General features: G+C 40.1%; 1 protein-coding gene across 2 annotated transcripts in view; it reads right to left on the reverse strand.

Annotated features, from left to right (window-relative positions):
* Nucleotides 1–1,518: 1,518 nt before the first annotated feature.
* The window catches only part of fut8b (fucosyltransferase 8b (alpha (1,6) fucosyltransferase)), a 110,001-nt gene continuing 98,522 nt past the window's right edge, over nt 1,519–12,997 (reverse strand). For both annotated transcript variants that reach the window (XM_088002156.1, XM_088002157.1), the window contains exons 8-10: nt 5,374–5,550; nt 4,853–5,003; nt 1,519–3,293 (exon numbers count right to left, since the gene is read on the reverse strand). In XM_088002156.1, the coding sequence (XP_087858282.1) occupies nt 2,955–3,293; nt 4,853–5,003; nt 5,374–5,550 (667 nt within the window). In that variant the 3' untranslated portion in view covers nt 1,519–2,954. The remainder of the gene's footprint in view (nt 3,294–4,852; nt 5,004–5,373; nt 5,551–12,997) is intronic.

Genomic DNA, 12,997 nt, shown 5'->3' on the forward strand with positions numbered 1-12,997 from the left:
AGGTGGCATTTTCTCCCACACTTCTTTTGCAATATGCTCAAGCTCTTGCACATTTGCAGGGTTCCTTTCTCCAATGGCAGATTTCAGCTCCACCCAAAGATTTTCAATTGGATTGAGATCAGGACTCATTGCTGGCCATTTTAAAACAGTCCATTTTTTCCCTTTCAACCAGGCTTGTGTGCTTTTGGAGGTGTGCTTTGGGTCGTTTTCTTGCTGGAGGACCCAGGATCTTCGCCGCAAACCAAATTTCCTTACATTGGGCAAGACATTTCGCTCTAGAATTGCTTGATAATCTTCTGATTTCATGATGCCTGTGATACGGTCAAGGCCTCCAGTACCAGATGTCGCAAAGCAGCCCCACAGCATTATGGATCCTCCACCATGCTTGACTGTTGGTATGGTGTTCTTTTCTTTAAAGGCTTCATTGCGCCGTCTGTAAACATATTGTTTGTGTGATTTACCAAAAAGCTCCACTTTTGTTTCATCTGTCCATAAAACGTTGTCCCAGAAGGATTGAGGTTTGTCCAGGTTCTCTTTTGCGAAGATCAAACATTCTTTTTTATGTCTTTTCTTCAGCAATGGGGTCTTCCTTGGCCTCCGCCCATAAAGCCCCACTTTGTTTAGTGTGCGGCGTATGGTACTTGTTGAAACAATCACACCAGACTGCTCCAGGCTGGTCTTTAGGTCTTTAGATGTTAGACGTGGTGTTTTTTCCACCATTCGCACCAACCGTCGGAGACTTCTGTCATCAATTTTTCTCTTCCCCCCACGGCCAAGGAGGTTCTTGACCGTTCCATGCCTGGAAAACTTATTAATAACATTACGCACCGTTGAAACAGGGATACCAAGGTCTTTGGAGATGGCTTTATATCCTTTGGAGGACTTGTGCTTGAAAATAATAGCATTTCTTATGTCCTCAGACAGCTCCTTTGTCTTTACCATTGTCACATGTGGAGATGGACTAACAGGTGGCTTTTAAAGCACCAGCATGATTATTCATTGGTTAATTCATGTCACATGTGTAGAGGCAGTCCATCACAATTGATATGTATGATTTGCAACAGGTGAGCCAAATTGGGTTTTCATATTGATTTGCAGCAAAGGGTGCCAATACCATTGGCATGGTAAAAATGATGTTTTTTCTTTGTTTTCCTCATAATGTTTATCTTTTTAAATGTTTTTTATCATTTGCTGTTTTGCATCAAGCACAGGCTATCAGCAGCAACATGTTGTTTCACTTGATCAATCCTTCAGTAAATATTCGATTATATGTACTTAAACTTCATGGGTGCCAATAATGGTGAGCAGGACTGTACATTTATAGCAGTAGCCCCTACACAAGTGGGAAAGAATTGATAAATGTATAGTTCTATCCAATCCATCAATCTATTTCTGCACCTGCTTAATCTTTTCAGTAGTCAAGAGACACAGGACAGGCTAAACCCTGGACAGGTCACCAGTCCATCACTGGGCAAGATGGATTGCATAGGGAAAAACATATCAGACCAGAGGGAAAAATGTGTTTGTTTCTCAAGTTTATTTTTATTTGTGGTTATCAAAGACAATGCCCAAGAACATAAGTTATGAAAAAAGCCTTCATGGTGGGGAGGTTTGATATGACATAGCACTTAAAAAAAAAAAAAAAAAAAAAAAAAAAAAACATATTTAAAATCTTAAAACAGCAAAGTAAAAAAACAAAACAAAAACAACAACAAAAAAAAACAAACGACAATGGTGGAGGCAGAAAAAACGCCTAAAAAGGACATAATCGTCATTGGAGTGCTTCTTTCTGGTGAGCCTCGGGACGGCTCATGTGTCTGTGCACCATGAGTTTATCACTCTTCATACAACCTAATCATTGTCTGTTATCGTCAGCAGTGGAGTGACAGGTGTTGGTGGTTTGATCTAAGTGCTAAGGGCCGATCAGGGTCCGCTCTGCCGCCGCCCGAACACCGTTCACCCAGACATACGAAAACCAATAACCAGGCACATGGTCATGACATGGCCCCTTAGACTTAAACCTCACACACAGGCACACATGATCACACACGTCCTTCTCTGCTTTTCACTCTCTCTCACACACACACACAAGCACGCACACACACACACTGTACAGTATACAATGCACAAGCCCCAGACGCACAAAATTAAGACAGTTATAAACACTTGATAAAAGCACAACATGGTTTCAGTAAAATTAATTGCACGTGATGACATGAAATGGAGGAAGCACGGTGAGATGACGAGAAGCATGGCAAGAAGTGGATACAGTACATTCAGTAAACAAAAGACAAAGAAAAATACATGAAAAAAAACAAGGCAAGGTTAGAATCAAAACCACTGGAAAGAATTAAATAAAAATCAAAACACATAATTAGATTTTTTTTTGTTTGTTTGTTTGTTTCTTCAGTCGTTGATTCGAAGCTCGTACTGGGGCGTGCCAGGCTTACAGTAGTCCCAGTGTCGTTTCAGGACGGACAGCTCGGCCCGCTTGCGTGGAGATCTTAATTGTTTTTTTTTTGTTTTGTTTTTTTCTTTTTCTCTCGATTTGTTTTAAAAATCAATGTTCACGTCTACGTATCTCTACAAACCCGACGTCGACGCGTCAGGCCGGGGGACGAAGAGGGGGGCACTGGGGAGAGGGAGCAGTGGTAGGGCGCAAGTCTTCCGTGACCTGACGTATGCACAGGCATTTACAAAAGTGCACGCACACGCATTCGCAGACACACACACACACACACACACACACACACGCGCACGCACGCACATACAGAGTGCATTTTGTTCCTATCACCCCTGGGTGCAGGCTTTTTCTTTTCTTCTCAGCTTAGCGCAGCGTGTACGCCTCTTTCTTCTGTACAAAAAAAGGCAGCCTCCTTCCCTGGAACCGGAGACTACATGTTTCTGCATACTCTTCTTTTTTTTTTTTCCTACTATCTTCCTTTTTTTTTTTTTTACTTGTTTTGAGAGTTGAGCAGTTTGTCTGCCTCGGGGTACAGTGGGTACTTCACCGTCTCAATTTTCTCCTTGACCTTGTAGGAGGGGTAGAGGCCTGTTCGTCCCAGCTTGCGGTTGATGCCTTTGGAGTATCCGTCCCAGTGGTTGCCGGCCACGCCGATCACGTCGCCAGGCTCCAGAGGAATGTCCTCGCTGTTGCGTGGCTGGTGCGGGTAGATGGCGATCTGATTGTGGGCGTTCTGACCTCCGAAATAATAAATGTCATCTAGGGAGTAGAAATAAGAGGAGGCGTCCGGGTGGAGCGTCTGCATGATCTCATAGGCTACACGGCAAACCTGACAAAAAAGCAAAACATAAGCAAGGATCATTTTTACAGTCTAAAAAGGTGATTTAAATGCCCTGCAAAATAATTCATACTTTTTAAACTTTTCCACATTTTGCCACAATACAACAAAATGCTTTAATAAGTTTTGTTGAGATTGTATGTGATTGACAAAAATATCTTACTTTTTTTTTTCTTAACAAGATGGAAAATGACCCATAGTGTTTGAAAGTGTCTAATGGGTTTTTATTCAACCCCCTTTACTCTGTTATCCTTAAATATAACCAAGAGTAAATTGAGTCAAGTTTGTTTGAATACCACATTTCAGCAACAAGGCAGCTCAGTCAAACATAACACAATAATAAATTATGAAAACAACATGTGAAGACACAGTTGCACTAATCATTTCGTCTGAAGATAAACGCATGGAGGAAGTGTTCCAGAAATGTTCTTCAGGTGATAAAAGGCTGACTTTGTAATTGAGTTTATGTGTTTCTGAAGGTTCAGATCTGAGTCCATCACTACGCCCAGACTTTGGGCCTAATCAGTAGTTTCCAGCTGTAGTAACTGGAGCTGTGTGCTAACTCTAGAGAACAACTTCGGTTTTGTTTCTTTTCAGCTGACGAAAAATGTTATGGCACATCCACACACTGATTTGCTGCACGCCTTTGTTCGTTTCTTGGATGGGTTCATAGTCATCTGGTGACATTATAATGTAGAGCTGTGTATCATCTGCGTAGTTACGGCAACTTATCTGATTTGTCATAATGGAGCATGTAAATATTAAATAGAAATGCCCCCAGGACTGAACCCCACATGTGACTTCTAAATTATAGTTAATCTCAATAATTTCTGTGGACTGCTGTTGTGGTTGGAACATGACAAGAGGTGAAAAAGGTCAAGTGGTATGAATACTTTAGCAAAGCACTGTATGGTGCAGTCATGGCGACGTGGAGCCTCCATTTCTTTCTACAGAATAAAGGGATAACATAAGATGAGCTAAGCACCTTACTCTGTGAGATCTTTGATGTAGGTTTATATACCGGGATTATACCCCGGCATCAAGGAGCTCTCACTTTATTTTTAGTACTGGAATAAGGCCTTTGCACTTCACATTAAAATTTGCAATAAACACGACTGAAGAAGCCAAAAATAATCAAAGGAGTGATGCGACATCAAAGCTGTAGTAAACGGGTTAATTGTTTCTGCGCTTTGAAACATGTGAGGGAAAATAGGACAATGGGGTTGTTGACGATCACAAGTGTCTTTAATGAAGTCGTTCCAGTTTGGCTTGTGACAAAGCAGAAAACATTTTTTTCAGCTGTAAAATATTTTCTGTCAGCAGACGTCATCAGAAGACGAAATGCACGTCAGATCATTTTTTTTTTAGTGCAAGAATTAATGTATGTGATTTTCAAAATCATACAGTTCTGGGGCAATTTGTTGTCTGAAGTTGCAAAGAAATCGCCACCCATCAACCAAAATGTATTGTTTTCCATATTACACAACTTTCAGTTAGATTTTTAACAAACTCCATTAAGAAATGCCAAGAGTCGACTGCTGCGAGCAAACCTGCGAGGAGAACGTGCAGACCAGGAAGTCCGTCTGAGACAGGAAGTGGATGTCCAGAATGACGCCTCTCAGCGAGTTCTCGGTGTAACGGTTGTGAAGGCCCGCTGACCACGAGATGGAGTTATCGCTGATGAACTCATAGTCCGGATACCTGAGGGAAGAAACAAACAAATGAAGATAATGGGTGCTATTTAAGGTGGTTTAGCCTGCTTCATGTCGTCAGACAGGTTGTATTTAAGTGATTTCTTGATTCAACAGGAATGGGTGTTGCTATTTAACTGAAAACACTTCAAACTTAGTCACTTAAGCCACCCATAGTTAAACAAGTGGGGTGATCATATTTTCACACAGTGATTTGGGTAGTTTTTTTCTTTTTCCTTTAATAAAAAGAGATCGTCATTGAGATATATTTAAGTGTGACCAAAAAAAAAAAAAAAAAAAGCTGAAAAATAACAAATATGTAAGGGAAAATACTTTTTCACTGCACTTTAGCTGTGACTCCATGCAACACAAACACTCACTTTGTCTTAGCTTCCTGCAGCAGGGAGGGATCGTCTGTGGCCAAATAAACCCGCTTCTTGTCAAGATTGGCGCGTCTGGCTAGAAGCTGGAATTGCTCCTCCACGTGCTTCATGTACTCCTCTATTGGATGGAAGGCTGCCTCCGTGCCCACCTTATCCGTCCTCCTCACATGGACCCTATAAAATCAAAAGCGCACATGACTGTATAGACGAGCGCCGCAGGTCACAGACACAATTTCGATGAAGTCATTTTTACTTTGATGATAGGTGGCTGGTGTTTTTTCCAAAAGAAAAACAAAAAGTCAAACACGTGAATTAATATTTTAAATTTAGTAAGTTGAATAAAGTTGTTTGTTGCATAATGCGTCCAATCTGAGAAGAATTGCCCAAAAAATTATTAAAAGAATAAAAGTTAATGACTGATCTTGGCTGTTCGTCAGAACTGCACTTCCACCTTGAGCGCACAAACAGCAGTCTGCCTTTTATGCCAAAATATAATCAAATAATTAATTTTTGTCATCGATTTGTCCTTTTGATTTCATATAATGTGCTGATTGCTGAAGCAGAATTAAAACTTTTGAAAAATGTTGTTTTACACTGTTTGTCTACAAAAAATATATATTGTTTCTTTTGTCCTAGTCCACTGTGAAAATTCCAGTTAAGTTGTTCAACACAAATATTTATTGTGGTACAATACAAAGAAGTTCTCACGCTATAATGAGTAATGTTTTGGTGCAATTATTTTTAGGCATAAATCTATTTTAATTTTTAATACAAAATGTGAGACGAGGTGAAAGAGATTTTGCTTGCAAGAAGATTTTTAAGGAAATAATAGTCAAGGTGATGGAAGCTACGTGTGACAGCAGTCACATTATTTGTTGAATGGAAAAAATAATTAATGATTTCATAAACAACTAAAATAAACAAATACAAACAAAGGACTAAGACACAACAACATTAATGCTTTAAGCTTCCTTTCCTGGAATCTTTTTTTTTTTCAATTCTCCAGCTGTTTTAATAAAATAAAATCCCACTTAAATTACCCACTTTATAAATGATTTTACTGTTGCAGCAGGGGAGCTATAGGAGAAAAACAAAGCTATGAGGAAACTGTGGCAAAGTGGGGAACTATAGTAGAAATCATAGGGAGATTCAAAGACAAAGGAAAGAAAAGAAATAATGAGCAAAATCGTCGTTCTTTTCAGCATCCTGTTCATCGCTTCCAGGGAAGAAGGAGAGAAACAGAGAAGCCGTGGTCACAGATTCACACGCGAGGACAAGAGCGCAGCTTGAAAACATAAAAAGACAAGAACTCCCTCTCTAGCACAGAAACATCCCTCAAACTGATGGAGAATGAAACTTAAATTTCCTTCTATCCTGAATTATTCAATGACGAAACCAGCCGCCACTAAATCTGCATTGTGACATTTAGTTTCGGGGAGCAAATGAAATGTCCAAATCTGAGAGATCTCCCATTTAAGTCGGAAAGCCCAACCTTTCCACGAACCAAGTATTTGTAAGGACATCCAGAGTTAGGAAACTCTCAGAGCAGCGACGTAAAAAAAATAAAATCTTTTACCAACCAGCAGAGTGAATGTGAAAGACATTCTAGTAGCTAACTGGTGCTAATTGGGGCCTGTTCTCTTAATTTTGAAATAAGTTGTGATTTTCTTGGCATCGTTTTCCCGTTTGACCACCCAACACTGTCCTGCATTAGTCTGGCTAGAAGATTATTTGAAAGTGGAGATGGAGATTTGGAGGTAGTTGTCCTTCCTAATTAAAAACCACTTTGTGAAATGCAGCAGGGAAACAGTAAGCGCCACACTTAACAGCTGGCTCTTCAGTTTGAAAGGCTCCTCGTATCTTAGGGTTCTGACACATTTTCCATTTCAACATTTTTACTTTTCCAGACCAGATTTTTCTGGCAGATTTTCAAATGTTTTGGACATTTAAGACAGATTTAGATTTACCTTGACATTGCTTAAAGTTTAGTAGTTTAAAGTAGTAGTAGTTTTGAATACTGTTTATTTTACAGTTTGTGATCTTTGATGCTTTTTCTGCAAAAAAAAAAAAAAGAAAAAAGAAAAGTGGAGTCTTAATGTTTTGTTTGGTGGCATCTAAGCCAGACTTAGTTTTAAAATGAAAGATGCAGCTGAATAAATAAAAAGCACTAAAACGGCCCTTACTTGATTCCTCAGTGTGTTTTTAGCTTTGGGTTTCCAGTCAGTAACTCAAGACAACACAGTGATGGATGAAATATTAAACTACAGTTGTGTTGTGGAAAGTATAACAAAAAACCATGGCATTACAATAACTAATACAAAATGCACAATGTTTGTAGAAAATTTGATTTTCAGAAGTTATGAAGCCTGGGGTGGAAGAAAGTCTGGAATCTCTTTCTTGACACAAGAAACTTTGTTGTCATTGGGGCCCAAGTAGTTCGATCTTTGTCTTCCCAAGCTGAAAACAGTTTCTCCAGAAGCCAGTCACCTTTCACATGCAACCAGCTGCAAAATTTTGTTGAGTTCTCTTTAAAGCATGGTCTACATTTTTGGCCAGCAGCCTCTTGGCCTATGGCAAAGTGAAAAATCCTTTACTGTAGACAATGACAGCGATGTTCAATAGGTTTCTGGCAAGCAAACGCTTGCACATTTCCCCTCTGGGAACTGCAAAAACCCATCCACTGGGTCAAGGATCCACCAGGACATCTTGGGTGAGGAAATCCTCAGAGGGGCAAAGAGTTGTTGTCTTTTATCTGTTCAGCATCTTTCAACCGATTTACAGATCGCAGCGACTTCTTTTAACCGCCGTGTTGCATCCACTACCTTCATAAAAAAAAAAAAAAAAAAAATTAAATAAATAAATAAAAACTCAGGCAAAAGCACAAAAAAAAGTGCCTCCAAGGTTCAAAGAAAAAGAATAAACAAGCTGTTCCTAATTTCTGCTTCTGGCAGGAGATCAATCAGTGCCTGTTCAAGGATGCTCTGGTTTATTTACGTGGCAAACACAAGCCAGAGAATGGAGGTGAGGACAGAAGGTTGAGTGGGTGACACGGATGTTGGAGCGTTTCATTTGGTCTCTCCGTCTGTGATCGGACAGAGGTCCTGACATCAGGCTTTGTGAGGAGCCCTCCCTCCTGCTCACCTCCTTCTTTCATGTCTGCATTTCTTTGTTCCTGTGAAACCTCTTTTTTTTTTACAGCCCTGTTCTCCGTCTGTCAGAGCAACAGAGGCCTTAGTGACGCACCGCGCGGCTTTCGGCTCCTCCACCCCCCCTCCACCCCACCGGTTTCTCTTTTCGAACCTAACGGCACTCTCCCACTCCGCCACTACAGAGATTCAATTCATTCCCGTCTATTCATACGGTATTGGCAAGGCAGGGCGACGCTCGTGGTGGGCGTAAAAGCATACATTAATGGCATCAAACACGCCCACACAAGGCACAGCAAGTGCTGATTCTGGCAGACTGTGACAATAGCACATAGACTGAATAAATTATTTGTTGGAGACTGACCTCGGGGCTCTGGCTGTCGATCAGAAGCCAGCCGAGGGGACAACGGAAACTCAGGGAAACTCGGCTTTCCGAACCGCAGCCTCCAACTAGAGTTTCCGTCTTTAGAAAAAAGCAGCTCATAATTACATACACACCAGCCATAAACTCATTGCTTATGCAACATGTGCTTTGACATCAAAACACGCCAGAGCTGTTATTAAGACGCTTCCTCATTGCGTAAAATTATAGATAATGAGGAATTAAAAGAGCAGCCAAAGTAAAGTGTTTTAATAAGCTGTCAAGGTTGCAAGGAGTCGAAATGAGGAGCGGCACCGATTGCGCAACCGCAGCACTCCCAACACATATTCTCAGTTTGAGGCGGCTCGTGTCAATTCAAATCCCCCGCTGCTTTCAACTGAACTGGCATATGGCGACTTGAACGGAGGGAAAACATGACTCAGAATATGCCGGCACAGGGAGCCATCAAGCCTGCAGTGATGCACCTGATTTTGTCATGTTTGTTCCACTCATGTGTTTGATATGTTTATTGAATCTGTTTCCACCCCCCAGGGAAGTTGAGCTCACAGGTTTTTTTTTTGTTTGGTTTTTTTTTGTGCAAAATTGTTATTTGTGTGTGTGTTTATTTCAATAATAAAGTCAAGATGTTCAGAAAAACAAACAAACAAAAAATCACAATTCTGTTTCGTCATCAAAGTCAAAATATTAACAGTTTTGTGGAAATGGGAAATGCTGAAATTGCTCTTCTTGGTTTTAGAAACAGGTTTGGATTGCAGCTCTGAATTCTGACTTGGGAGGTTGGAGGCATCTTACCAACCTTAAGTTTCTATTTAATATGGCCGTCATGCAGAGAAAATATAGTCAAAATCATGCTTGCTTGGTTTTTGTTTTTTCTTTAGATGCACACAGTTGAGAGAAGTACTGTATCTCATTATCAGCTTCTGTTGCATCTACCTGTTGGCAGAACAAGTCAAGAACCTTTTATGAGCCGTAGCAGCCAGCTAGCATCAGCTAATCACATAATCTATGACGTCTGCCCTCATTGTCTATTAAAATCAAAATTATTAGTCAACATATTTCGCATGTATTGCTTAAGAATTTCTTTAACAAGTTACAGTTGTTCTACTGATGTAATCGAGTACAAGGCGAAGGCTGCAGTCATGATGGCACTTAAGTAATTTGTTCATTAAGGAGGATTGCCTCCAGTTGTGTTTGGCTCCAGCCCATTGGCTGGTTCTGTATGAGCTTTAGTTTAGGAACAAACTAAATAAGTGAGAAATGTTTGTCTCACATGTTCTCTTAAACAAATATACTGTATATGGAAACTTCTGGACCCATGTTTGATGGACCTCCTCAGTCCCTGCAAGCTAAAGTACAAGTTTTGTACAGCTGACCAAATACATCTTACTTCATCCTGTTTTAATCAGATTTATTTGCGCAGATGATGGTATTTAAATGAATTGAATGCCGAGGCTCCACTTTATTGCAACAGAAAGTAATTGAAATGATTAGGTCATTTTTTAAAAAAGGTTTGTGGATAGATTAATGAATGAAAAGAAAACTAAGTACATCATGATTAGGCAGTTAGGTGGTCATAAGTGGAGGATTACGCATGGCTTCAAAAGAAACAAAAGATTGAAACAGTTACTAACTGGAACCAGAACCTCAAACAAATATAGGGGCCGTATTATTTCCGACTGCCTGCGTTCCTGTCCAGAGGCAGACAACATGATGTGTTATGTGAGTTAAATATTCAGACATAGAAGCTTCTTTTTGCTCTCTTTCTACACCAGCATGCAAAATTAGAATCTAAATAATGGATTCCAACAAGAAAACTCAGAAGGCAAGTTATTTTTATTGAAATTTGCAGCTCCAATCCTACTGAACACACCAAACTGATGAGCACACAGAGAAATCTGACCTGCTGGTAACCACACTGGGCACGGGGTGGATGCCAGCGTGTTTTTGACTGAAACAGCACTTTCTCTCGGGGTACTCTGGCTAACATTACACTGCACTAAATTGTTGCGAGTTGGATCTGTGCTGACGGCTGCTCCTGGTTTATGGCTGCAGTTCGGGTCTAAAGGGAGCGGCCCGGAGAGAGCGATGCCGATGTTTGGGACTCATGTGAGTCAGCAGAGAGACTTCGGGGGCAAAATGTCGTCCTACGTCTTCCGACACCCTCTCCATCAACCCAAGCCTGTCCTGATCTTCGCACTACTTCTGTGGTTTACTTTGAGTTCAACCTTTACCTCCTCCGCATTGTTTTTAGACGCACACAGCCTTTTTCTTGCAGTGTGACTTCAGTGCGAAGTGGCACTACTGAAAGCCAAATAACGAGAGATAAAAGCTTTATTCTACACCCAAATGACACCTTTTAATAACCCCTCTGGACTGAAAAAAGGGAGGGCTACGCGTCGCGTGTTGTACAAAGGAAAGCAAGGAGCGCGCAGTGATAGAAACACGTGGGAAAACTGCAAGAGTTGGAGGAATATAGGTTCAGCTGGATGCCTGGGGAACATAAGAGAGACTGTGGAAAATATTTGAGCAACCCTGAAGCGGAGTGAACAACTGAAGACAGAGGAACGATCACAAATGAGGAGATCTGAGGGCCAGGGTTTGGTCGGAGAGGATGGGAGACCAAACCCCCTTTATGTCTTCATCTGAGGGCACAGATGAAGACAGAAAGCAGCAACATGAAGGCGAAACAAGACAAGCCTTTAAAGAAAACATTCTACACTAAGTCTAAGCATTTGTTTTAAACACCTTCCTCAAACACACAGACGGAGTTAGTCTTATGGGATTCTGCAGAAATTTAAAACCACCTGAAAGGACCTGAAAGTCATTTCAAAGACTTCCCAGCGTCTGACAGTTAACCAGTCATTGTGCTTATTGCCTTCTTAAGGTAAACCCCGTACCATCTGCAACACGCTTCAATGTGGGATAGAAAAACTGCCAAGAATTATTTGCAAAGTCTTTTTGATTTCAGATTTAAAATGCGTGCTGCGGAAGAATTTCACGACTGGAAGAAAACGCTCGCCGACAGAACATGAGAGTCGGTTGCCGCGGCGCCTGATGGGGATTTGCTGAGACGTAAACAAGTAAACAGCTAAAAAATGTACAAGCTGTTTAAGAGAGTGCTGCTCTCAAAATTGGTCTGCAGTATCTTGATAGGGTTCACAGTCCATCATATGACTTTTGATGGACTGTGAACAGCAAGTGAGCCAGCGGTGAACTCCTGCAGATAAACCCAGTCAGTGATGTGATGGGTGACAGACAATTAGTTAACATAATTGACATGCATGTAAACTGTGCAAATCCAATTTATAGGTAAGAGAGAGTTTTTAAAAAATCTGATTATTATATATTATACATTATAATACCACTATCAACCAAACATATTTGATCCACAGATTTGACTAACCTTTTGTTTTAAAAAGAAAGACGATTAAATTAAAATGAAAATATAACATGCAGATTGTAGGATTTCCTATGAAATATTATATGAATGAAAAAATAATCTTCTAACCTAATTTGAAAATGCACTAAAATAAAATAGATATCTTCACAGAGTCTGATATTTTTGGACTATTTTTTTTGTGTTTTATGCTTTCATTAAGAAATGAAGATCTTTCAAACTAATGCCCAGCGTTTTAAACTCAGTATTAATTTTAACACATTTTTTTTTTTACTAAAAAAAGATTTATTCTATAAACAGCACACTTTAGGAAACACTCTTTTGTTGTACCCTGTGCTATAAACAGACTTATCTGTGGGCTGAATTTAGTACAAAGGAGCACATACTGCATGTATTTGAAACTATATTTAGCAAGAAAAAAAAAGTATTTGATAAAACATAATTGCGTGTGTGGGATCATTTCAAAATAAACAACAAATACACAGATATAGATCTTTTTGCGTTTCATATTTTTCGGATTGCAGAGGTCACTGAAACAAAGCGAGGCAACTTTGATCAGATGAATAATGCTCAATAATAGCACAAATTGATAAATTCACTGTGATGCTCCGGCTTCTTGAAACATTGGTTGACGGCGAAGGAAATGAAGTGAACAGTTCGCCTTAATTAACAGCGGCCATTGAAGATAAAAGAACA

The sequence above is a fragment of the Poecilia mexicana genome, unplaced genomic scaffold, assembly GCF_051168715.1.
Source record: "Poecilia mexicana isolate PSO_F unplaced genomic scaffold, ASM5116871v1 scaffold_21, whole genome shotgun sequence".
NCBI classification, from domain to species: Eukaryota; Metazoa; Chordata; class Actinopteri; order Cyprinodontiformes; family Poeciliidae; genus Poecilia; species Poecilia mexicana.